This window comes from Felis catus, chromosome D2 (genome assembly GCF_018350175.1).
Source record: "Felis catus isolate Fca126 chromosome D2, F.catus_Fca126_mat1.0, whole genome shotgun sequence".
Classification (NCBI taxonomy): Eukaryota; Metazoa; Chordata; class Mammalia; order Carnivora; family Felidae; genus Felis; species Felis catus.
The window spans coordinates 57373654-57401428 of NC_058378.1; the positions used below are offsets into that span (position 1 = coordinate 57373654).

The 27775-nt window shown below is 40.0% G+C and overlaps 1 protein-coding gene across 6 annotated transcripts in view; it reads right to left on the bottom strand.

Annotated features, from left to right (window-relative positions):
• Positions 1-27775, bottom strand: part of HPSE2 (heparanase 2 (inactive)) — a 711059-nt gene that overhangs the window by 12050 nt on the left and 671234 nt on the right. For 5 of the 6 annotated variants that reach the window (XM_045040537.1, XM_023240819.2, XM_045040539.1 and 2 more), the window contains 2 exons: positions 16000-16145; positions 8198-8344 (listed from right to left, as the gene is read on the bottom strand). In XM_045040537.1, coding sequence (XP_044896472.1) covers positions 8198-8344; positions 16000-16145 — 293 coding nt within the window. The remainder of the gene's footprint in view (positions 1-8197; positions 8345-15999; positions 16146-27775) is intronic. The other variant, XM_019813681.3, reaches the window with a different exon arrangement.

The window sequence follows — 27775 nt, forward strand, 5'->3', positions numbered from 1 at the left end:
CCAGGTAAAAGAGGGCTCCATTCTAACGCTTGCATTTAAAAAAGGGATCCTCTTTTTTTCTGACTTTTTAAAACCAGCACCTGTGTGGGTTAATAGCTTTCCTCACACACTTTCAGCTTGAACAGCACTATTGATGGTTCTTACCTCTTACAGAACATCAAAACAAATTCCAAAGGCATTAAAAAAGTACATATAAAAAATGAAACAAAAAAAGAAACTAGAAGAAAGATACATATTCATCTGATTCTAGGAACATAAATACATAGACATATAAATGGAAAGGAAGAAACTACAAAGCAAAAGATATATAGATTTAACTATATAAAAAGGGAATACTTCTGTATGTCAAGATAATACCCTAAAACTGAAATAGTTGGAAAGACAGCAAATAAAATACTGGGGAAAATATTTAACATATGTGATAGTTAGCAAAGGGAAAACTGCCTTATGTTAGAAAAAACTTACAAATCATTAACAAACAGATAATAACCCAAATGAAAAATAAGCAAAAGACATAGAAAATTAATAAAAGAAAAAATAAGAGACATGAAAAACTTTCAAGCTTACTAATAATACTCAAAGATACAAATGAAGATGAGAATATATTTTTCATTATGAAGTTGGCAACAATTTAAAAATAATACTGTTCTGTGTTGGTGAGGTATATCCGAAATAACAAAATGCTCACATTTCCTACTCCTTCTCAGACCTCCACAACTAAGCTTGTCTGAGGTAAGAACATTGAAGAGCTAATTATAGGAGATAAGGTTCTATAGCTCAGTGGGTTCTAAGGTGAGCAGTCTGGAAACCAGGTCATTTGAGGAATTGTTGAAAGAGTTGAGTATTTGCTTGGAGGCTAGAACTCTACAGGGAGACCTTGAAAAACTGTTATGAAGAAGGTAGAGATTTACTCTGCTTAATTTTTCCAAAGCAAGGGTAAAATGGGAAGAAAACACCCTCTGGCCACATACAAGGAGGATCTTTCCCACAATCAGAACTGTCTAGTCCCAGAGTGGGCTGACTCATGACATGAGCAGTCTCAATAAACAGAAGCTGACGGGCTTTCTGTCAGGGACGTTATAGAGGAAACTTCTTGATCTCAAAGAGTATTTCCAAATTTTTCCTCTATAAAGTCATCTTTTAATAACTACAGAACTTTCATAGAGTGGTTTATTTTAAGAAGAATCTAATTTAAATGATCCCAGGCAAGTGGAGATAATGGAAACCTGCAGGGAGTACATCTGGTTGAACGGAGTTCAAAAACTCCAGGTACCAACTAATAGCAACAGTATAGAAATTCAACACTTAGATGTCTTGAGTCCGCTGAGGTAAGTGGAATAATGGCCCTTTGGTCCCAGAAAGCAGGTCTTCAGGTTTTGTTTCTGAGTGTGTGGGTGAAGTCTTGGTATAGAATTCTTAGGGTTAAGACTTTTCCCAAAGCTCCTTTTACCAGATCTGTCCATATCCAAAAATAGATGTGGCACTTCTAGTCATCATTAGAGAGAGATTGTGATAGGTCAGGTGGTAGCTAGTTCAACCCTCACACTCGCCAAGCTCTGAATGTGGAGATGAAGTATCGTAATGTGGTCTGTTCCAACAGGGACATGAAGATATTTTTAAAAGTCTCAGCACCTGGGAGTCAACTTGAGTATTTTCAGAACTATTCTGTTTGGCTAACATCAAATGACACCCTTCTAAAGGCAAGCAGTTAGATGCCAATGTTTTTCTTTGATATAGGATTTAATGAGGGTGAAATCAAAGCAAAAGTCATATCCCGAAGAGATGGAAAAAATAAGCAGTATGTAGAAAAAGAAAAAAAAAGATGTTAATTTCTTCACAGAATAGGCAATAAGATTCTGGGTTCATAGGAGTGTTAAGTTTCTTTCAGCTAAAATCACGGCAGCTGAAGGAGAGGCTCATGCAGATAGGAAATTTAAACATTTAATATGGAACCTACTAGCCCCAAAGCAGAAATACTCTACACCTCTCTCATGTGTCACCCATGCTTCCTGTTAGTTGTTTGTTTCTAATAAGAGAGATGAACTCCTTTAGGACAGGGACCTCAAAATCCCCTTCCCCCTCCCCCAAACACCCCATATTAAATATTTCTTGAAGGCTATTGATGATGTAGGCTGGCATTAGGAAGATCAGGAGATATTCTGAGAGAGAGAATTTGATTGAACTTTATGTTCAGACTTTTCCCCCTGATTTGTCTACTTGGGATTCCTGAGGCAGGTTAGACTGCTGAAGGGGAACAAGTTATGTCTGGAACAAAGTAGGATCTCAATAAAAGGTGATGAATGGACGAAGATATATGTGAAGCCTCCCATGTCAGCATCTTTCCCTCAGAGATGTACTTCTGGGCTTGTGTTCCATTAGGTGAAGTGGAGCTAGCTAGAGGTGCCTATGTGTATGGGGTCAGAATATAATAAGTCAAGACTAATTTTTATAGGCCCCAAATTAAGGCAATTTATAGTTACTGCTGGCATTTAATAATCCTTTTGTTTGATAAGAGCATAGAAGAAACAAGGGAATTCCCCAATTTGGCTGAGAAAAAAAAATAGCTTTATCAAAATTCTATGACTGGGGGAGGGGCACCTGGGTAGCTCAGTTGGTTAAGAGTTCAATTCCTGATTTCAGCTCAGGTCATGATCTCACAATTCATGGGTTTAAGCCCCAAATTGGGCTCTGTGTTGATGGCACAGAGCCTGCTTGGGATTCTATCCCTCTCTCTCTCTCTCTCTCTCTCACTCTCTCTCTGCCCCTCCCCAGCCCTCTCTCCCTCTCTCTCTCAAGAAAATCCAATGAAATTTGAATTAAAAAATATTCTATGACTAGGAAAAAGTATCTTAGAAGCAGCTCAGAGAAAAATTTTCAAGAAGGCTCTGAAATTAGGACTTGTGAAGAAAAGTTGACAGAACTGGGATGAATTAGACTAGGAGAGAGAATATTGTTGCGTAACCTGATACTCTTCACATCCATTCTGTGAAGAGCCTACGATGAAATGAAACCAAACAGTATTGTGACAGGGTTATCTGTACTGAGTATTTGTCAGTATGTCATTACAATTTTATATTGCTGGACTGGTTGGGGTAGCACAGAATTGAGGAAGGTGCACTGGATTTGGGGCCAGGAAAATGGGGTGCTAGATACTTTCTAGCTCTATCACTTAATAGTTGTGTGACTCTCCTCTCTCTCTCTCTCTTTTTTAATGTTTATTTAGTTTTGTGAGAGACTGCAAGCAGGCAGGACTCGAACTCAGTAGCCAAGCCATGAGATCATGACCCAAGCCCGTGTTGGACACTTAACCAACTGAGTCACCCAGGTGCCTCAATAGTTGTGTGACTCTTGAATAAGTCACTTAATGCTCTAAGACTTGTTTTCTTCAACTCTAAAGTACGAGGGAGGCAGGAATTGTTCAATTTTCTTCATGGGGCTCTTCAGAATGTCAAATGACATAATGGCTATTAAAACCATTTATTTTTATCTATAAAGTCCAAGCTACAGTAGGCCACAGTGTTCTTATAAAATTAAGTGTTCAGACAGGACTGAAATTGTGGGCACTCCTTCCCCAGAGGTCTTCAAACCTAGAGCATCCTCTAGTCTAGTTGGCTTTGCCACAGACTATCTATCTAAGGGTATGGAGAATGAACCAGATCACTTCAAAATGTCATTCTTCCCAAGATTCTTTACATCTACTGATTCCCTTAGGTTTCTGTGTTAGAATACAATACTCAATGTGATGAAAGTTGCTTCTTTCTTTTCTAATTTTTGGATAGTTTCCCCTTCAAATTGGAATTGAACAAGATACATAGGGCAGGGCACTGGGATGTGACCAAACACCTGTTCTTGGTTTGACTTTTCCCTAAAAACATGAGTCCTGCTTTTTGATATAAGTTGACTTCTTTGGCCCAACTTCATGTTGCTTCCCTGTTTGTTGAAAGACATTAGCGATATTTATGTCTTGGGTAGAAATAATTCTCTAGAGGACAATGTTTACTGCTTTGTGTGCACATGGGGCACTGGGCAGATTCTCTCCTTTGTGGATGACAGAGATGCCCCAAAGGTGCTCTCTGACTTATCCAGAATGGGAACTAATATTGTTTTGGGTGTAAATGGTCAGTCTTTCTCTCAGAAAGGTGAGAAACCAGGGAACAGGACAGAGGAGGGACTTGCAGCTGGAGATTTTCTGGAGAAAATATTACTGCCACTCCCTCTTACAGCACAGGCTCTTTGTGTGGCCTTTTAGTGGCCTGAGGAAGCTACTTGGCTGGTGACCATGGAGACAACAGGCTCCAAAATTGAAGTGGGAGTGGGGGAAGGAGAATGGAAGAGAATAATTGAATTTTAGAGTTCAATGGGAAGCAGAACTCTTTTAGCTCAACCTCCCACTGAGTGAGAATCTTGGAGCACCTCTGAGATGGCCATGGCCGCTCACTCTCTGAGTAATAGGCTACCTCCTAAGAAACCCTGTCCTCAGTCAGACCAGGCAAGCCTTTGGAAAATGAGCTCTTTTTGTGGTGAAATCTTTCTCTTTTAAATTGTACTCCTGGTTTGCTGTCATTTTAGAGGATTCTAGGCTAAATCTGTTTTCTTTCACTTAATCCCTGAAATATCTGAAGAAAGTCCTCATGACTTACCTTATTTTTCTTCTCTGAATTAAATCTCCCTATTTCCTTCAGCCATCTTTAAAGCATATGTATTCCAGGCACAGAGTACCCTTCTCTTGTACACACTTCAGTTTTCTAAGTTTCCCTTCTCCTATCCTATGGGGTAGAGGGCACCCACCTTTTGTCTGATTCTGAGAATGAGAACTATCTCTCACCTAAAGACTTGAGACTAACTATCTCTCACCTAAAGACTTTGAGTAGCAGGTCCTATGATTGGTTTACTCACTGAAATGAGAAACAGGAACCCTCATTTATGGACTTGGATGCCTAGACTATGCCTGATTGTGGCCCTAAGGGTGCTTCCAGTACCTGACAGTACTTGACCCCCAAGATCATGTGGAAATATCTTTTCAGAGATTTCAAATATACCCAGTCCTGATGGCAGTTCCAAGAGAATGAGAATAACCCCATGTTTTCAACCAATCATAAAAGTTTGCTGGCATTTCTCTACTCCTGAAACCCCAGGCCAAAAAGTCTAACTGGCTTATATGGCACACTGACTTGCTCCATATCCTCTTTCTGGTTCCTCCAGACAAGAGCAATCACAGGTTCCTCTGCTCCCAGAGCCTTCCAGCCTCTTCTGAGCTAATATGGCTCCAGGCTGCAACAAGGAATTAGCAGACACAGAACACAGAATCTGGCCCTAGAGGCTTATAAAACAGAGAAGGAGACACCAAAGGCTGAAATCACTTCCTCGCATTTCCTTTCATCCTCTCCTGCAGAGTATGCTTCACCAAAACCACACCCTTCCTGTGAGACCCCTATCTCAGAACGACTGAAGGCTCTTGCACTTATTTGTAGTTATGGAGCAGAGCACTGGGGGCACTGAATGTGCACCTGGTAGCCCCTACTGGCAGCTAACAGTTCAGGATGGCACGGCACAGGGTCAGAGCCACTGAGGTCTAGAATGGGAGAGGTGCCAAATTAGCAGTAGTTTACAGGAGAGAAACAGGCTTAGAGCATTAAGTGAAGGGCTCAAATTTTCACAGGGAAGTAGAGGCAGGATTAGGTCTGGAATCCAGTTCTCTTAACTCCCAGTCCAAAACTCTCTTTAACATGATATATGTAAAATCATATGTGCATGTATTTATGCCTATATACATACGCATGTGAATGGGTGTGTGAAATTTTCATTTGTAGAAGGTTTCATTTCACCCATATGCTCTAATTTGATTCTCACAATAACCCCCATCTGACAGGTAAGGGAGCTGAGGTTTGCCCAGTTAAATGGTAGCAACTGGATTCATATCCAGGCCTTCTGAGTCCAGTTCCCTCTTCTTTCAATGGCGTGGCATTGTTATTTGATCTCAGTGGGCGTTACCAAATCCCTCTTCAGGACTCCTGTGGAATGAAATTCTCTTTTTCTCTATTCCTCTGACATTCTCAACAAAGCTGTAACACAACTCATCAAGGTGGTGACAAGGTGGGGTACAAGACGGCATAATTGGAATGTATGTGATATCAGTAGCCAGTGGGAGTTGCTTCAACCACTCTTAAGGATGGGAACAAGCAGAAGGGCCAAGGTGTGGCCAGGTTCATAATCTTGGAGGTAGGGACTTAGGGTGGGGTAAACAGGGTTTGAGGCTTGTGCCCTCGGTTGGTGGGGGAACAAGCTCATAAATTGATCCTACCCTCTGACTACCATCTCCTCCTGTTTCATGGATTTCCATCTGTACCATTCTTATAATCTTAACAAGTGTTTTAGCAGCATATTATCTTAAAAAACTGAGAAGACTCTGCTTTGGAAGAGCATCTTAGAGATGTCAGAAAGAGAGCAATTTTTTTCCCTCTTCCTCCCCAACGAACTAGAGTCCTGAGTTGAGGAAAAGGAACACAATGGGCATTTACTGCACACTTATTATGTGTCAGAAACTTTACATAGATTACTTTATTTACTCCTCCCCACATGAGATGAAGAAACTGAGACTTGCAGATTATGTAATTTGTGCAAGGACACACAGCCAGCAAATGGCCTGTTGGACTAAAGCATTTGGCCAGTTCCTTCCACGCAGTACACATGACTTTCCAACGCTGGGCAGGCTCAGTTCCTAGTCTCACTGGCTCCACTGGACCCTGAATATCACAATCACTGCTGAGGTGTCAGCCCTTCTGCCAGAAATAACTTTGCAGGTCATTAGTGAGTGGCAGTGGGAGACTTGAACATATTCATGGTCCTCAGAAAATCAGACCCAGGGTGAGAATTTGTGAGCTGGAAGGGACCCCACCAAATATACAGCAACACTTGAATTTTGCAGATTAGAACACTGAGGCCAAGGGATTAGGATTAGAGGATCTGCCCAGGTCAATAATTATTTAGTGAAGCTGGGACCAGAACTGGTTCTCCTGCCTGAGATGAAGACCAGGAGTTCAGCACACTGGTCATGAACTACTGGGAAATAGAAAGAGAGTGGATAAAATACTCAAGAGAATCTCCTAATACAGGTAGGATTGAGAGGAAAGAAAAGTAGATGCAATGTACATGTAGCCAAAGAAAAGAGCCAGTATGTGAACCAAGACTGAAAATACAGATCTAGGGTGGCCTGAAGAGACTCAATAAGTGACTTCCCAGATTGTGTTTTGTTCCCATTGCACATACAGTTGGAAGCCAAATGCAAGCCACCAAGGTTGCAGTGAAACAGCGAACAATTATAGCGCAAATAGTTGTGGGCAGCTGTGGGAGTGCAAGCCACCTGCTCCAAGTTTACAGCTTTGTTAAACTTGGTAAACATTAAAAATGCAATAGGAATGCTCCCAGTCTGTACAGCATCCCATACCCTGCCTGGGAGGCCTTACTCGGGGAGCTGAAGTGGCCTTGCCTGTGACCAGGCTCTTCTCACTGTGGCCTAGAGCTGTTTTCTCTTGGCAGAGGTCGGTGTTGTCAATAGTCTCTGGCAGAGATGGAGGGAGGTAGGGAGTATCACAGAATCATATATTTATAGAGTTTGAAGGACCACAGAGCCCTCAAAATATAATTTCTCTTCAAACATTCAAATAAGGAAACTGAGATCCAAGAGGTGATGGATCTAAAGTTATACATTTAGGGGCAGAACAGACTCTTGAACTCTGAACTTTCAACCCTTTGTCCAGTGCTCCTCCTTCTAATGCCATGAGGTTTGTAGATGCTGACAAATAAGGAGTTATAGCATTACAGAATGTTACAGATGAAAGGGGCATGGTTTTCAACTACCAGAGTTTTTGGTTGTCACATGACTAGGGGATGCTATTGGCATTTAGTGGGCAGGGACCAAGGATGCTAATAAGTAGCTTGAAATGAGATTATCCTTCATAATGAATTGTCTTGCCCAGATACCAAAAATGCCCTTGTTGAGAAATATTGTGTCTACCATTTGACTCCACGGTTGAGGAATCTAAGCCTAGAGACAGGGAGGGGTTTGAGTCAGCAGTCCCCTGACTCCATTCCACTGAGCCCCCAAATGAATTAGCAACACCAAAGGGGCAGTTCTAGCTCCTTCCCCTCCCAGCTCCTGCTGCACTTGTTCTGAGGCTATTTCCAGGTTTGCACGTACTTGGACTTCAGGCCCTCCTGTCCATAGGGCTGCAGTAGATACTGGTGCACGAGCTTGTCCCTGAGGGTCCCGGCCAGTTTGATTTTCTTTCTTGATCGGTGCAGGTTGATGATAAAAAGTGTAATGGACCCTCGGACATAGTTGTGGCTGAGAAGGAGAGAGAGAGAGAGGGAGAGAGGGAGAGAGGGAGAGAGAGAGAGAGAAGGGAAAGATGGAAATAAAGTTGTCAGTTAGTTACTGCTAAATAATTTATAGACTGCACCAAACAGGACTGCCTCAGGAAAGGGCACTTATTTTATAGTTCTTGGTCACCTACACGTTCAAAGACAGGAAGCCCTTGTTATTGTGGCTTCCTGCAAAGAAGATACCTGCTTCCCACCAAACTCTTTTTGTTTTTGTTTAAATGTATTAAAATGATTTTAGAAAACAAAATATCTTTTTTCTGAATATGAAAGTAAAACATGCCGATTGCAGAAAAAAAGGGAAAAATACAAAGACATACAAAGAAGAAACATAAAATTATCCTATAATCCAAATATCTTGAGATATGATAAAATTTTGGTAAACATCCTTCCAGTATTTTTTGTTTTATTAATTCAATATTAATTCAAATATTTACAGAGTACTTTCACACATACATATACATTTCTCAGTTTTCATTTAATTGGGACCATATTGTTTCTTCACTTTGTGAACATCTTAAACATATTCCCATGTTATTATGTTATTGTATTTCCTTCTATACTTATAGAAGAATGCTAAATTCTTCAATCATAGTAATGTTACATAATTTGTTTAGTTAACCCCCTACATTTGGGGACTTACATTGTTTTCAAATTTTTGCCATTTCAAATTACAGATTCCATTATATAAACTTTTGCATATCACCATTATTTTGGATACAATCCTGGAAGTTGGACATGTTGGGTCAAGGGGAATGCACATTGCATGGTTCTTAACCAAATCTCTGCTTCATTTCCAGTGATGCCCCTCCCTGTGGGAAGATTTTTTGTCCCTGCTCTGTTGAACCCTAGAGATTACACAATTGGCTTTGGCCAATAAAATGTGCCGTTAAAATCTTTGGGCATAAGCTTTAAGAGGCAGCCTGTGTTTTGCCATGTGTTTTTGCTGTGTCACAAGACCATCGATGTTCATGACAGAGGTGACTCTATTGACCTGCATCCTGGAATGAGGAGGATGTGGAGCAGAGCTACAGCTGAGCCATGGCTGACAAGTAGCATGAATGAGACATACACTTCCTTATGGAAAGCCCTGGAGATTTGTGGGTCCTCCATTATCACAGCATCACCTCACTCATCCTGATTGATACACACATTTTGCTAATATTGATGTTAATTCTCTAGAAAGCTTATACCAATTTGCTCTGTGCAGCTATCTATAAGTGCACCCATTTCCTCATACCCTTAAGAATAATGGATATTAACATTTTAAAATACCTTTCTCGGGTGCCTGGGTGGCTCAGTCGGTTAAGTGTCCGACTTCGGCTCAGGTCATGATCTCACAGTTTGTGAGTTTGAGCCCTACATTGGGCTCTGCTGACAGCTCAGAGCCTGGAGTCTGCTTTGGATTCTGTCTCCCTCTCTCTCTCTGCTCTCCCTACCCCCCAAAGTGAATGAACATTAAAAATAAAATAAAATAAAATAAAATAAAATAAAATAAAATAAAATAAAATAAAATAAAATAAAATAAAATAAAATAAAACACATTTCTCAACCTGAGAGGTGATAGTGGGATTTCAATGTTGTATTAATTTGTATTTTTAAAACATTCGTGCAGAGGTGCAGTATTATTTTCATTTGCCTGCTTGCCATTTCATCTCTCGTGTGAACTGACTATTCATGTCCTTTGCCCATTTTCTATTGATTTATAAAAACTATTTACTAAAGATGGTGATCCTTTGTCTGCATGTATGTTGCAAAATTTTCCCTAGGTTTCTTTGGCCAATTCAGTTTGTTTATATTTTATTTTGATGTATACAAGTTAAAAACTTGGGGCACATGGGTGGCTCAGTCAGTTAAGTATCCTATTCTTGATTTCAGCTCAGGTCATGATCCCAGGGTCGTGGGATGGAGCCCTGCGTCAGGGTCCGCACTGAGCACGGAGCCTGTTTAGGATCATCTCTCTCTCTCTCCCTCTGACCCTCCCGCACTTGTATGTGCTAGCTCTCAAAAAAAAAAAAAAAAAAAAAAAAAGTTAAAAACTGTTAGGTAGTCAAATTTATCGATCTTTTTGATTTCTGCTTTTGCTGTTTTACCTAGACCAAGATTATAAAACTACTCACATTTTGGAATCCTTTTAAACCAGCACAGGATGTTCAGAAGCCTGGAAGAACTGTATGCCTACATGCAAGAGCCTTCCAGCATGTATCAACAAAACTATAATGATTTCCTTCTTTCTTGTAGGAAAAAAGACTTTGTTTCTAAGGGGTCCCCTAGGGCCCCATCTGGATGGGTTAATGAGAGGAAACAGAAGAAATGACCCAGTCCTGCCTTCAAAGGAGGATTTCAGAGAAACTCTAAGTCAACTTTGCCCAGAGGAAAATATCATTCCTTGCAGAAACAGCATCCCTTAGCCTCTGGGTCACTCACCTCTGCTTCTAAAGGTGCTAATGAAGAGTTGAGTGACTAAGGGCAGGTCAACATGATAACTTGGGTTGCTTTTGTTTTGTTTTGTTTTTTAATAATACAGTTACCAGGGCTCATCCTGGAGATGTTGATTCCATCCATTTGTGATGGGGGCTAGGATATATACATATATATTTAGGATATTTGGCAGATGAGTTGGGTTTGGAAACCACATGCTTAGAGTAATCCATTAAGTTTATTTATGAGAATAATTCCCAAAGTATATTCCACTGACTGTGTGTCAGATGGTTCTTCTTGTGTCTGTAGGAGGGCACATTATTGTGTTCAAGGCTTTCTGGATGCCTGCACTGATATTCTGATAGATTGTTAAATGACTTCTTTCTGGCTCCTCCTCCTCTGGTCCTTCTTCTCAATATTCTGAATCATGTGAAGTAACTTTTAGAGCCAACTGAGTAGGTCAGAAGAGAATGCCCATTTACTGAGCAAACTTGTGTCACTAGAGCTCAGAAGAGAGATGCTGCTAGCCTGTGTCAGCGTTACCATCGTTAAAAGAACGCCAACTATATTCCATTGGTGGGTGGGCTTTAGGTTTAGCTTAGCTGAGGAAACTGAGGCAAACACCATTAATTACAGGCACTCTGGGCTTCAGAGTGTGAGCAAAAGTAGGCATGGATGGGTGCCAGTTTTGCCAGGCTGTGGTAAGCTCTTTTGCTAACTACCAGCAGATAACTTTCTCAAAGGCTAGCAGTGGAGGGGGGAAAGCTGTGTGCTTGCATTTACAAGTTTCTCCTCTGCAGAGCTGGGGCAGAATGAGCCCTGGGAGACTGCAGAGGAGAAGGGTGGGATGTGGGGAAGTGGTGGGTGGGAGGGAGACCTGAAATCACAGCATAGCTGCAGGGAAAGCTGTCTTTTCAAGCTGCTTGGCAATGGTCTGATTTCCATTTCCATAGTTCCCCCGGGGGAGACAAACCTGTACTGAAAGCCAGCTCACAGACCAATGTGCAGAGGCTCTCACAGAATGCACAGAGCCTCCTCAGGTAGGAACTGGCATTGAAGACTACCTCAACTGTCCCTTTTTCTGCCTGGTTGATGGGCAAAGGCATTAGGCAGAGGTCTTCTGGCTGTGAAGCCACATTCTTGGGTGGAGACTGCAGCACCAACCTGAGAGTCCTGTGTCAAGAATACAGATTCCTGAAGAATATGTATTCTCTGCCCACAGAAAAGTAAGCTTGGAGGAGTATCTGTTCCCTAAGAAGATGGGGTCTGACAGAAAGCATGGCTGACAGGCAGTTGATCGTCTTCTGATGTCAAGTCCAGGTGGCTTTTGGTTCTCTTAGCAAATGTCCCTTTCTTTCTGGTGGAACATCTATCTTACTCCAAGTCTCACTGTGGTGAGACTTTTTCACCAGCAGACAATCCATGCATCTGGAGTGCATCTTTTTGGCTGTTCTTTTGCTGCCTGACATCTTCTCTGTGATGCCATGGGGGTAGGAGGAAGTGAGTCAGGGAAGGGAGGCTCAAAGTGGAGTATCCTGGATATAAGAGGTAGGGGACATCATATGGAGAGGTGCATCTTGACGTCCAGATAAAAAACAGTCACCGTTCTAGAAATGCCTCCAGTGAAGCTGAGAGACAGAGGAAAGGGAAGAGAAGACGGTGCTTTGGAATCCATGGTCCACTTCCAGTGAAAGTCCATGTGTTTGAAAACTGGGTTGGTCCATTGTCTCCAATTCTAACTCAAAGTTTTTGGGTTCGGTAAAAGTCAGGCCATGTTTTGCCAAACATTTTTTCCCCTAATTTCAAAGCCCCTGTGTATTTTAAGGGAAATTTAATCCACATGTTTCTGATTCATTTACACTTAACTCATCAAAATATTGTTTTGTAAGAGCTATTTGATGTCCAAGAAGCCTCAGGAACCTTTTTTATGAGTCTTTAAAAAAATTCTTCTAAAAAACAGGAAGTCGTGTTTTGCCAATAATAAACAAACTTGAACCCCAAAAGGCTCAATTTTGCTTCAATATCCACCAGGTTCCAATTGGTTCTGAACTTGGCTAAGGACCTCAACTCCTCCCCAGAAACATACATTGTTTCAGCAGAATGGTTTATAAAAACAAGGTTTCCCAGTCAAAACTTATTTGTTCTCTGAACAAGAAGACGTAAGGCGAGAACTGCCACGCTGCCAGGCTCCTCATCTGTTAATTCTAGGAAAGAAGGCAGGAAAGCACCTGCTCGTGTTGGTATGCATACCTAACTTTTTATCCTAAATCCAGCCTAAAACACAACACTCTCCTAGGTCAAAACCAAACCACAATGCAAAAGTCTGCCAGGAAGGGCAAGGAGGTATTCAATTAGAGGTTGCATAACTGTCCATCAAGGAGGCTGTAAAAGGAATTTCTGTTGTATAGGACACCAGACCAAAAGATCTCTAAGGGTTCTTCCCAAATGTAAAATTGTTTGTATTATTAGTGTTGTTAGTTGTGTATAGTACAAATATCTGGCAAGATGCCTGGCATGTGGCAAGTGTTCAATATACACTGGAGTGTAGGAGTTGTTTGAATAGACACTCTCTTTGGGTCGTTCTGCTGATAAGTTTATACTTTCTCACCCAATCCCTGTTTTGGCCAAGGATATATATTTTCAGAGTACTGGTCAAGATTGAATAGTGGGAAGCCAACATGCCCACTCTGTGACCTTGACCTCATTGGCTATGAATAAACTAAGTGAATCAGTAGTGTTTCCTCATGACTATTGTGGAAGATGAGAGGGCACATACAGGGCACATGGCTTCCCAGGGAGAAGGAGCAGAGACACTTGTCCTATCCCTGTGCTTACCTGTCTGGGGCATTGAACATTCACAGACATGGAAGAGACCTGCAACTTCAGTGAGCTCAGTGCGTCCATTGTGGGCTTACTTTTCTAATAGGAACATAAAGGTCTTCACCCCTATTATTATTGTTAAGGCCATATGTGCAATAGATTAGTCAAGTCTTGTCTTTCTTTTTTAATGGAGAAGAGGGATGATACTGACAGCAGCATAGCAGCACTGTTTCCCCAGCGAGGTTCGAAGTGAGTTCCCATAGAAAGTAGAGGTGCACTGGTGATGTAGGGAGAGTATTAGATCCATATGATTTTAGTAACTTATTTGAGGTCTCATGCTAGTGAATGGTAGAATAATTAACCACTCTACCACACCACCTCCTTCAGGATGCTGTGCTGATATCAAAGGGGAAGAGAGGCTAGAACTGGAAATCCTCAGTGATGTCTTGATGCGCTATGTCTGCATTCATTCATTCATTCATTCATCAAACATTCACTGAGATTTTCTTCATGCCAGTCACCATATTAGACACTAAGAATAAATAGAACAATGAATGAGACACTGGCCCTGAGTTCACGGTATATTTGGAATATTCGTGATAACTTCCCACAAGAATGTCAAAGAATTGAGCACTGAGATGGGACTACGTGAGGAGCCCTCTGTGAGGACACCTAAATTCTGCTAAGCCCATGACTACTGACATTTTCCCCCTGGTTCCTCAGACCCATTGTAAACAGGGCACAATTGATGCTCTTCGCAACAGAGACAAAAGGTGCCAAGGGTAATTTTTCTCTCTTGAAACTGGGGTCCGCCTTTTGAGTGATTTCCTCAGGGCCAGGGTGGAGACACGGAATACAATGTTTCCTTGTGTGGTGATCAGATAACTCCAGCCAAAGCCATAAAGTAGTCACTCTCTGTCAGGTATTGGATTGAGCTTCCTGTTGAGCAAAAGGGACGTTGAAAGCCTCTGGCCTCTGCCCAAACCAGCCTCCTCTCATCCACAATAGGCACTTGTATCTATAGACAAGACAACTGGCCCCTGGCCCTGCTATGTTCAGAGTGATTCTTTGAAAAACCTTATCATGATAAATTAATTGGCTTGGCTCTTCTCTCATCAAGGAAGGGGAAGGAGCGTCTATTGTAATCTGACCACTGGAGCTCTTTGTGCTATCCACTGCCCATGATCAGCGCCTGATAGGCCCCCTGGAATGAAGGTCTGGCTGGAGGTGCTTGCTTCTTCCTCCCTCTCCCCCACCCCCAGGGTTTCTCTGCATTAAGAGAAAGAGTTCTCTTTTTCCAAGCTGCCTACTCTGCTCCTTACATAGGAAGTGATGTAAGAAAGCCATATTTGGTCAGATGGGTTTGGCCTTAGGCTCACTTTTCAATTTTTACCTTATGATCTTCATGTTTTAAAATATTTTAGCTGCAAAAATTTATTTATCTAATGATAATTATTTTTTTGTTTGTTTACAGACAACTGTAGTGACAACCAGTGCTTCAGATCAAAAAGAGAAGGATTACCACACTGATTGTTCTGAGTCTAGCCCTGTAAAAAAAGGAAGACTAGATTTTATTAACCTCTTAACATTTTTTTTTTTTAAATTTTTTTTTCAACGTTTATTTATTTTTGGGACAGAGAGAGACAGAGCATGAACAGGGGAGGGGCAGAGAGAGAGGGAGACACAGAATCGGAAACAGGCTCCAGGCTCCGAGCCACCAGCCCAGAGCCTGACGCGGGGCTCGAACTCACGGACCGTGAGATCGTGACCTGGCTGAAGTCGGACGCTTAACCGACTGCGCCACCCAGGCGCCCTAACCTCTTAACATTTAAAGTAGCTGGAAAGATTTCTGAAATTCTGAAAATGGTTCTAAAGATGGCATGACTACCTTTGGGCACTTCCAGCTTGGGACACACTGGTCTAGGGCTAGTTTCCTAGTGGTATAGCTCTCAAGTGTGCACCTTAGAAATGTAGACTTATTTCCTCAAGCTCTGCCGGTGGATCAGAGGGAAGAAATTTTATATCTCTAGCCTTGGTTCAGGCATAGGTACACAAAAAACGCCTCATGGGCATGACATCAACTGACACAGAGAAAATGCTCAATAAAAATTTGTTGGATGAAGAAGTAAATGAACAAATGGCATGTATTTTTATGAACTTTTTGTGCATAAATCCTCTGAGAGTGAGAAAATGGTTTTACTTGGAAAAAAGCTTTTTATCAGAGATCATATGAAACCCGCAAAAAGCGGGAGTAACGATTCCAGAAGCAGTTTACAGTAAGTCTTACAGGGGTCCCCAAATGTTATGGAATTTTAAGAGGGGCCCAAAGCCTGAAGCCCCTTGTGAGTGGCTTTCTGTGACATCTTCCTGAAGACTTACTTGTGGTGGTTTGTGCAGTGAGCATAAATCCTTAGTTTGTCCCGGATCACTCGGCCTGGCCGTGGCTTCCGTTGGAGCCCAGCCACATGCACAGCCAAGACTTTGGGGCCAATCAGGCGCTTGTAAAGGAGAGAGAGCCAGTAGTCCTGAGAAGAACAGAGAGATGGAGAGTCAGAGAAAGATACAAGTTGAGTGTCCTGAGTAAACATACCAATACCAGAAACCACTTCTTACCAGGGGTACAGTGAACCACAACTAATGAGACCCTAATCCTGTAAGCATGTCAACCCAATGTAGTGCTCACCTTGGGTTGATAATGAAATGGGCATTGTCTCAAGTGGCCTTTTCAAATGACCAAATGGGGTAAGTGGGGTGGACTCAGACCAGCCTACAAAACAAATGAATCAAAGTTTTTCACATATGAAATAATAACCTGGTATGGCCTTCCATTTTTAACCTTCTTTTCCTATGACTTTACTTTCATAATGGTCTATGACCTGTATTTAACTGTAGAATAGAAGATTTCCAATCTTTAGAATTGTCATCAATATGAGAATCCAAAATGTCATCCTCCAAATATTGTCACTAAAGGCGATTAGTGTGGTGAGGGGAGATGAAGGTCCTCCAGGCAAAAGACCAGGGTTCTGGATTCCAGCGTCAGAAACACCAACAGAAGAATGTTTGCAAACCATGGTGCTAATCCTTGGTCATTCTCAATAGTTCTAAAATAAAAAGAATAATTCTAAGATAAAAGAATGTGATGCTTTTAACCATTCCAGCATCCATTTGTAACTGATTAATAAATACTCAATCTGTGGCCCACACATATATTTGAACTTACAAATGCCTATTCACTGCTGCCTTAATTTCTATGGCATTTGCTATTATCATATTTTGTTTTTACTCTTGATACAAGATATATTTTGTATTTTGTACTTGTTTCGTATTTGCTCTTATATCCAATTATGGGGCAATGACTTCAGTGTTCATAACTCATCATGTAAAAAAGGGGTTCCTAATTTGTTTAGGGGCTTCCTCGCCCCTCTCTCCCCCTCCCAGTTCTGGAATTCCATAATCATGCCATTCAGTGCATTCACGCTACTCAAGGCCTTAAAGACATCACGCGTATTTTCTCAGCCTTCATCTTTCCAGGCAGAAACCTTTTAATGATCTTCTCGTTTTTTCCCCCTCTAGTGTGGTCATCTATAATGTCAGCTGCCTAAAAATGTCTGTTGAAGTGCATAAATAAGGATAAAGTCTCAAAGCCCCTTTGCCACCAGAATAGCTCTAAATCTGCCCTGAGTAGTGAGCTCTAAGCCTTGTCCAACCATCTACCTTAATTCATACTAAGTGTCCTCAGAATGGCTGTTAATTATGGCATCTTAATATTTAAAATGCCAAGTATTTTATCATTGTCAATCATATAAATGAAAAAAATCACGGTTCAATCTGCTCCTATTTGACTATAATTTCTGTATTTTTGATTTGAAGTAAACTTCATGAAGTGATAGTCACCCAATTTCCAATGGGATATCCACTTTTTTCACATTGATTTATAATATATCTTTTAACATTATTAGTAAGAATCTTTGGAATGTATATGGAACGAATATTCCACCCAAATTTGTAGTTTACTTTTTATCACTTTTTATGATTTTTTTTTGACATGGCCAATTTAAAAAAAAAATTATAGGAAAATATATCAATCTTTTGATTTCTTTCACTTCTTGTATTTTTAGAAAGCCCTTCCTCACACAAGGATCAGATCAATCTTCACTGATATTTCTTCTAGTTCTTTTTATAATTATTTAAAAATTTAACCTCTTAATTCATTGAAAAATATTTTGCTGTATGGTACTAATTATTTTCTAAATTAGTCTACAACTAGTTGTAGCATCATAAAGTTGATAACCTATTCCTAAACCCATCTTTCTCACATACCAACTTTTATATATATGTAAAAATATATATATAATATATGCATTCTAACTTGTAATATATTATCCATTTTACATCATTTTCATTATTATAGTTTACATTTCAGTATCTAGAGTTTCAAGTTCATTTCATTCATAATTTTTCTTTCTTCAGTCAAACTTTTTTAAGTTAGTCATATCCACTTATTTTTCCAAATAAACTTTGAAATCATTTTTTGTAGCATTCGTTGTTACAGAGAAATTTGAGGCTAGTGTGAATTTTATTCTATGTTTATCTAGCCAGTTTATTTTCTTTCTTTTATATTCTGCCAGGATGCTTATAGAAGTCATGTTTTATTCTTGATAACTGAACTTTTACCAGGAATATGTCAATATGGATTTCCGCATTAATTTGCTGATATTTGGGGAGTACTTTTGTTCAGGAAGACTAAGGCCTTTTTTTTAACCTGTAAGAATTTTCTTTAAGTATAGCTTTGAATTCTTTTTCTCTCTGTTTGTTCCAATCTTTGGTTTAGGAATCTGTTAGCCTTCCATCCTCAGTCCTGCACTTCTGTCATCTCCTTTCTCACTGTTTTTCATTTTTGCTTTCACTCTGCAAGAGGACATCTCAGGTTTGTCTTCTACATTTTCCCCAGGATCATTTCTGTCATCTGCTAAGTGCAGTGAGTATTTTAATCGTTATTACAATTTTACTTTCCTTGTAATCTTGTCTCATTTAGCTTACCTGATTGGCACTCATTTAAAAAATTTTTCCCATTTGATGTGTGCTATGTATATGTTTTCCATCAATTCATCAAATCGTTTCCAACAATTTTTCATGTACATAAAACTTACATGAGAGTTCGGAAGCATATGAGAACCCACCACCCACCTGAAAAACTACCATAATACCCACATGATGGCATCTAGTTATGTGATTCTTCCCTTTTCCATTTTTGTGTTTTTCATTCTCTTGCTTCATATTTTAATTTTATCCATATAATTGCTCCAAAGCAATATATTATTTAATTTATTAGCTTTATAAAAGTGGTATCATGCTGTATATAATTTTGTGTGACATACTTTTTCACTTAACATTATGCTTCTAAGATTTATCCAGGTTGTTATATGTTCATTTTCAATATTTGTTCATTTTCAATATTGTATGATACCTTACTGTGTGAACCTACTACAGTTTATTTATCCATTCTTCTGCTGATGGATATTTGGGTTGTGTCCAGATTTTTGCTGTTATGAACATCCTGGCTTTGAATATTCTTATTCCTGTTTCCCAAGACATAAGAGAAGAAATCTGGAGCAGTATTGCTCCAATCGTGATTGGAAACCAGCAGCAGCCCCAGCACCCAGGTGCTTCTCAGAAATACACATTCACAGGCTCTATCCCACACCTATTGGATCAGAGTCTCCAGGGGTGGGGCCCCCAAACTGTGGGGCTCTGCAGGTGATTCTGACATTTATTAAAGTGAGAGAAGCATTGTTCTAGAGTACAGACCTAAGAATGGAATTGCTGTGTCATACACAAGTACACAAATATTCAACTTTACAGGTTAATTGCCAAACTGCTTTACAAAATGACTTCAATTATTCCAACTTAACACTTCATCCAGCAGTGTCTGTAGGAGTTCCCCTTGACCCATATCCTTGCCAACACCTGTTATTTTCTGACTTAGTTTTTGCACAAAAATCTAGTTCTTTTTGTGTGTTGTTTAAGAAGTCCTTCCTCATGTCTGGTTCATAGATATTTTATATTTTCTTTTATAACTTTTGAAGGTTTTTTTCTTAATCATTAAATATTTAATCAATCTGGAATTGATCTATGGGTATGGTGTGTTAGGTAGGTATCTAATTTCATATTTTTCCATGCGGGTAGTCAGTTATATCAGCATCATTTATTAAATTGTGTCTTCTTTCTTTCATGATGTGCAATGTCCTCTGTGTTATATATCAAACTTCCATATATTCATGGGTTTGTTTTGGGGCTTTCAATTCCATCCCTCTTTGCTGTCCTGTATCACTGCCACACTGTTTTAATTACCATTGTTGGATATATGTCTTGAAGTCTGGTAGAGCAACCCCTCCTATCTTACTCTTCAGGAATCGTTTTGCTAATCTTGGGCCTTTGCTCAGCCACAGACATTTCAGAATCAGATTGTTAAATATCTAAACAAAATCTGCTGGGACTTTGGAATTTCATTGAATTTACAGCTCAAATGAGAAGAGTTTACATTTTTATAATATTAAATCTTCTTATCCATAAATACAAAAGGCAGCGAAACATAAACTCCTTCTAGTTATGTAATTTTTTTTCTTTCTTTGTTTCTTTTTTGTTTCGTTCTTTCTTTCAAAGTTCACAAGTCATGTAATTTTTTTTTCTATTAAGAAAGTGTCTTAGATCTTCCACAATGAAAACAAATCTTGAAAGGAGAAGAAAACATGGAAATGTTTTCAGTTCAGAGACTGAAATCAGGAAACATTTTATTTTTAGGAGTTTTCTGTTAACCATTTTGTAGTAAGCATAGCAATAAGGAGAATCTGGTGTTAAGCCCCAAACTTGCCCTGTTGGCAAATTCACTGATTTTCCATTTCTAGAGAAAGCACTTTCAAAGGGCTTCTATATTCCTTTTCTCCCTTTTTTTCTCTGCTTTTGGTATTCTATGAAAACTATTTGCGATGATCTCTTCATTTCCATTTCCAAAACTGTACATGGGTAGACAAAAGCCTTCATTTCCCCACCTCCCATCCCACCCCACCCAGCCCCCAGAATTCAAGGATAGTGTGCTTGGGTAAAGCATGTGATCTAGGCAATAGCTGTGTGTTTCTCAGATGCTGGAGGCAAATGTCTGCTTTTTTTTTTTTTAAACCTCTTTACATTTAGCTCATACATATATTTTAAGCGCACACACATTTGTAATAACATTGTGTATATAGGTGTATAAGCAATAGATTGATAAACATGAAACTTAGGATAATGGTCATGTCGGGTGGGGCAGGAGGAATCAGAGGAATGGCATAATGGGAGAATGCAGAGGCTGATAGTAGTGTCTTAGCATGAGACTGGGTGGTGGAATCAAGGTACTGATTATATTGTTTTGCTTTAAAAGTAACGTAGGACTGATCATCTTTTAAAAGTGCCAAGTAAGATATTAAAGAGATAATACAGGAACATTATGGATGCATTTGCTTACCAGAGCTCCCTTCTGAAGGTGACCTTGTTAATCTACCCATAGGCTGGCATCTCTTCGAATTGTCTTGCCCATAGAGAGATGGCTTCATGGTGATAGTGTTCCTAGTCCACCACCTCTTCCCTCAGCGTAATGAAGGTTTGCGTTGGTGCCAGTTGATGGCAGGTTAAAAGCCAAGATGAATGTGAAAATTTCCCCTTTACTTAGTTCCACGTGCCATTTTCAGACTCCTCTCTCACTTTGATCTTCTCTCACTTCCCTGTGTATCCTACCTCTTTTTAAAACTCCACCTTTCCTGTGTCTCTGTGTGTATGTCTCCCTCACGTACGCCAGCTCTCAGCAGGATCAAACTATATTTCCTACCTGCCTCCCTTCAATAGTCCCTCCCTCCTTCTCCTCTTTCTTTTATTTTACTATGAATATGTGCCGTTTACATAATCACAAATAAAACTAACCAAATGAAATGATTCCTGAATATCTCTTAAGGAAATGACATGAAAAGGCAGAAAAAATTACCTTTATGCATAGACAGGAAAAAATAAAGAATGCACATACATATCTAACAACAACAATAACAACAAAAAGACATTATATGAAAGAAAGGTGGAATATAAACATAACTTTTCAGACAATAAGTCATCAAGAAGAAAGACTAATATAATTTTTTATGTCAATAATAAAAAAAAACATCCAAAGCAAGGAGTGCATCGCAATTTTCATGAGACAAAGAGAGACACAGACAGACATTCTTTAAGTGTATCAGACATAAGAAGAGGTGGAAGAAAAATAGTGTCCATTTATTAGCTGGAGAGGGAAAACTAATAACAGGTGACACTAAAAAGACAGAGGTTTTAAATCTTTTCTTTTTCTTTACTATTTGTCAAAAAGTCAATTGTTGTCTGAAAGCCAGACAATGCAGTATATGGAGTGAGTTGAACCAAAACAAATGGGAAAAGAGAAACAAACTGACAGTATTTTGCAGAATTTACTGGATTAATCACTGAACTGTGTGTTCTCTGAGGTCTAAGACTACTTACCCTTTCCTTGCAGGAGGTGCTACAATAAAATTATGGAATGTGCACTATGTTTAAGACTCCATGCCAGGCGTTAGTGGCATGGAGATATACAGTAGTGAATAAGACAAACACAGTTCTTGCTATTATGAAGCTTATATCTAGCAAGAAGAAGTCCTTAAGCCAATGAGTTAGGCAATTAATTAATTTCAATAGTGCTAATGGTAGTGGAGGAATCTATGAGCCTAATATAATAGAACTTGTGATGCCCTGGTGGGGTGGTGAGGAAAGAAGTCTCTCATGGAGTGAGAGACTTCATTTAAGATTTGAGGGAAAGAGGGGAGGGGCTTGAAAGTGTTTTGGTCAAGAGAAAGAGGTTATGCAAAGTCTCTGAGATGGGGAGGGGTCTGGAACGTTTGAGAATCAGAAAGCAAACCAATTCAGCTTGGAGCTCAGCACTGACTACAAGATGAGGACGGCAGAGCCAGTTCTTGTAGATCTCAGGATTCTAGATTTTGTCTTAAAATAAATGGGAAACCATTGTAGAATTTTAACAGAAAAAGTGACATTATTCAATTTCCATTTAGCAAGTTGACCCTCACAGCTGTGCAGAAAATGGATTGTAGAAAACCATTTAGGAGGTTAGTTTAGAAGAAAAATGATCACTTGATTAAGGTGAGGAAGTTAGAAAGAAGAAGAGGGATTTGAGAAATATTTAAAAGATGAAATTGATTGTGTGTGGTGATTGATTGGATACAGAGAATAAGCATGAAACTGGATTTGGAGCTTTTTAAATGCTCAGATCCTTAATTCCAGAGGATGGGATGGCTATGGCAGGACAACAAGAGCAGTGCATCCCTTCTACCCTCACCCACCTCCTCCTAACCCAAACCCAGCCCGCAAAAGCTTAGTGACATTGAGTTCTGCCAGGGATACACAAAGAATATACCTGGAAGAAAATCAAACAGAGCGATAGTGATACCTAACAAATGTGCACTGGTTAAATATTTCCTAATGCATCCCTAAAATTTAGTTCTGAAGTTTCTTTTTACCACTTTTAATGCATACAAGCCCAATGCACATTTTTGAAATGTTCTGTTTTTATTCACTTACTTTACTCACTATTTCTCACATTTACTATTTCCACTAACCTAAAGCTGGGTAAGGGGACCTTTGCTTTAGAAAGCCAAGGTCTGGTCCTCCTTCAGCAGTACCCTTCTCCATGGGGCAAGAAGTCCACAGAGCCAAGGGCCCATGCCTCTTTCTAAACCACATTCTGAGTCCCTGTGACCCTAGAATTCTCTGCTCAGGTAGTCCCTAGCTTGTAGTCAGGACTTGCATTGACCTCAGCCAGGAGACTGGTTTCCTAAGAGTGGACTGTAGTTGGGAAGCATGCACCCTAGCCTGAAAAGGAGGTAAGGGGCAGCTGGTTATGGAGGTCTGGATTGGGTCTTGGGCTTGTAGACTGGGTTATTTACACTGCATGACCATGACACCTTTGATGATACACTAGGGGTGGGAAAGGGGTGCTGGGTTGTGGCCCTAGGTGCTGACCAATCAAGTGAGAGCTAAGAATACATTCTTTACTTCTACAAGCATTTTCTGAGCACATATTAGTGGCATGCAAAGTATTCTGTTGAGTCTGGGTGATACAAAGATGAACAAGACATCTTCCCATCCTCAAGGAACTTAGTGGTCAAGATACATATAAACAATTCTTTGTAAAATGAGGCTGACTAAAGTAAACTTTACATGAGCAGAAACCACTGTAATACTTTGGGAGTTCAGAAGAGGAAATAATTATTTACAACCAGGAGATTCAGGGAAAGCTTCACAGAGAAACAAAAGTGGTGAAATAATTTGCTTAGAGTTGAAAGATACATATTCAAATCCTGGACAGTAATTTATTATCTCTAAACCTCAGTTTCCTTGTAGGGGTTTAATGAGATAATATATCTGGCAACATCTGTCATAGTGCCTGGTAAATGAAGTATTTAATACATGTTGCTTTTTCTTCTCTTTATTCCTTGAAAGATTTTTTTCTAGCCTCATGAAAATAGTTATATTCCAGTAGGTACATAGTTATATTGCAAGTTGCCCAGAAAACATAAACATAACTTGTATGTTTGTGGGGGGAGGGGTTGGCTGTGTGTATTTGAGGGGGTGTGAGCATGTGTGTGCATGCACGTGTGCGTGTGTTGGGAGATTAAAGAAGGTTGGAAGGAACCTCATTCAGATCAAGGCTTACCTTTGCATCCCCAGTGCCAGTGAACATAGATATTGGTACTCAATAAATGTTTGATTGAATGAATGATCAAATTAAAGTTCACTTCCTGAAGCTGATGTGGGGGACTTCCAAGGCAGAATGGGAATGAAATGATAACTTTGCAAGGTTCAAAGGCCATGGATTTCCTGGGCACTGACAGGCCACGCTGCAGCTGCCTAAACTTGTTTAATCTCAGTATTTTCTTCTTGTGGGAGGTATATATGCCCTGAAGTGTGACAAAAAATGACAAATATTTTTCCTTCATGGAGCCTCTTGTCTGACTTCCAAAGTCACAAAAACCTAGTTAAGTCCTAGTGGGCACAAATGCTATACCAATAGCCACCTTCATCTAGGTATCTGACCTTAGAGAGCCATGGAGAAATGAAGTGGAACATCACCGTGGATGTTTGCATTAGACATGGCGGCATGCCAGAGCTCACATGTAAGGGAAAGAACCCTGCTGCTTCAACTTCCTCCACAGAGAGGGAGCTGCAGGGAAGATCCAGAAAGTTTCCATGTGACTAAAGCATCTTTGGAAATACTAAAAGCTACAATTTTCCCTGATGCTCTCCCTAGAGGGAATGAAATCCCTTCCAATCAATTTTTTTTACCACCTTACTCACAACTATCAAATGGCTAGAGACCAGTGGCTAAAACTGTGATTTTAACTTGAATTGGCCCCTTACCACCCTGCGTTTATCTACCTGGCCCTTTGTGCTCAAGGACATTGATGTTTTTCTACCTCCCACCTCAGACAGGGCCTTCCGGTTTCTCTAATTACCTCCCAACCCCATCCCACACACCCCTCCCCAGCATGGGCGATCACTAGCTCACACAAATACACTTTGTTAACTCTTAACTCAGATGTTAGCTTTAGGGTCACTTTCCCAGGGAAGACTTCCTGGACCACCCCCATCCCCTGCCTAGGCTGAGCCACATTTCTGTGTTATATGTTCTCATAGAACCACAGAAATAGTTTCTCTTAGGACACTTGATTCAGTTTGTATTTACAAATTTATGGATGGGATTTTCTGATTCATATGTCTCTTCTCTTCTAGACTATGACTTCCATGATGGTGGGACTGTGTTTTCTTACAGTTGTGTCCCCAAGCCTAACACAACACCTAGAACATAAAAATGCTCAATGAAGAGGTAGAACTAGAAGGGCCTAGAAGTACCCCTCTTCCCCTGGTTCTGGCTCCTTGCCCCTTGCTCCTCTTACTCAGTCTTATCTACAGCCGGACTTTAATCTACTTTGAAACAAATTACAGTTTGTCTGTACTCAGCCCCATCAATCCTAGACCTAAGCGAGGGTGGGAGGAAGCACTGGCTGAGCTGGGGCTCTGCGGTGCAGTCAGTGGCAGCAGGGAGGAACTTCTAGCCCATTACAATGGGTATGATGCCCAAACCAGAGAAGTGGGTGGAATCAAGACCCAGGAAACCTTCAAACCAGAAATGCAGCCCAGATGGTCATCACTCAAGGGGCACCAGAAGTACTGGGGTATGAAATCAGAATTCTAGGAATACTTCAGGTGCAAGCAATCATAAGCTTGCACAAAGAATTATAAAGGTCTGTATTGAATCTGCTCACTGAGATAAGTAGGTGATGTTGTCTGGCTTCAGAATGCCAGGGGAAGAACTGAGAAGTTTGCTGTAAAAAGAAGCCAAATTATATGCTTTCAGTGAGAGTTATTTTTGGCAAAATATGCATTTAAACTGTTCTTATTTCAACAACTTTGATAGTCAGATCATGAAAGTTCAGCATGTCATTGAAACATTTCCTAGTGTTTAATATTAAACATGAATTGCCAAATGGTGCGGCCACTGTGGAAAGCAGTTGGGCAGTTCCTCAAAAGCTTAAAAGTTAAACATAGAATTACCTCAACACAGCAATTTTATTCCTAGGTATACACCCCCAAGGAACTGAAATCAAGGACTTGGATAGATACTTGTAAGTGAAAGTTCATTATAGCATTGTTCACAATAGCCAAAAGGTGAAAACAACCCAAGCGTCCATTCACAGATGAATTAAATGTGATATATCCACACAATGGAATCTTATTCAGTCATAAAAAGGAATGAAGTTCTGACACATGCCACAACGTGGATGTACCTTGGGAACACTGTGCTAAGTGAAACAAGCCAGACACAAAGGACAAATATTGTATGATCCCACTTACATGAATATCTTGAGTAAATAAATTCAGAGATACAGAAAGTAGAATAGAGGTTACCAGAGGCTGGTGGAGGAGGTGAGAATGGGGAGTTAATGCTTAATGGGTACAGATTTCTATTCAGAGTGATGAAAATTTTGTGGAAATAGCAGAGATGGTGGCACAATATTGTGAATTGACAATGAACTACATACTTAAAAATGGTTAAATTAGCAAATTTTATGTTCTCTATATTTTGCCAGAATGAAAAAAAAATTAATTTCCAGAAATAACCTTTCTTGAGAATACACAGTAATGTGCATCCGAGTCTCAAATTGCTGCATACCCTTTGACCCAACAATTCCACTTTTCCCAAAGAAATAATCATAATATGTGCAAAGATTTGTCTGTAAGATGGTTGCAGTAGCCATTGTTGGTTTTGTGCCCTAAATTCCTCCCCCTTCTGATTACAGTATCTGGATTTCTACTGGGAAATGATTCGGCCATAATTGTTTCTCCTTGAGGAAACTAAGTGATCTTATTACGCCAGTTGGACTTTGTCTCCAGGGAAGTCTGGCAACTGAATGGTATGGCCAAACATGCCATTTATTCTATGGAGTATCATTTGTGCTGCCACCTGGGTTCCATGTTGTCCTGGATTCCATCCCTTCTAAGCTGTGTGCTTCAGCTTTTCATCTACCCCATTTCTTCTCTGCTTAAGTTCCCTAGATTTCTTCCTTCCCTCTTTTTCCTATGGCCAAAGAATCTTAACTGGTTCAATGATCATCACAGCATTATGTTTAATGGGGAAAAAAAGCTGAAAACAATTAAAAGTTCAATAAATAAATTACTGAAAAAAAATTATAATAGATCGAACTATGGATATTTTGCGGTCCCTAAAAATTATATTTTAGAAGAACAATTAATGATGTCAAAAGATGTTCATTATAGTGTATAGAAAAAGAGCAGTCTCAACACTTCCACACAACATCCCATGTTCATCACAAGTACCCTCCTTAATCCCCATCACCTTTTCAACCCATCCCCCTACCTCTGGTAACCATCAGTTTGTTCTCTATGGTTGAGAGTCTGTTTCTTGGTTTTTCATCTCTTCCCTCCTCCATGTTTGTTTTGTTTCTTAAATTCCACATATGAGTGAAATTATATGGTATTTGTCTTTCTCTGATTGACTTATTTCACTTAGCATAATACTGTCTAGCTCCAT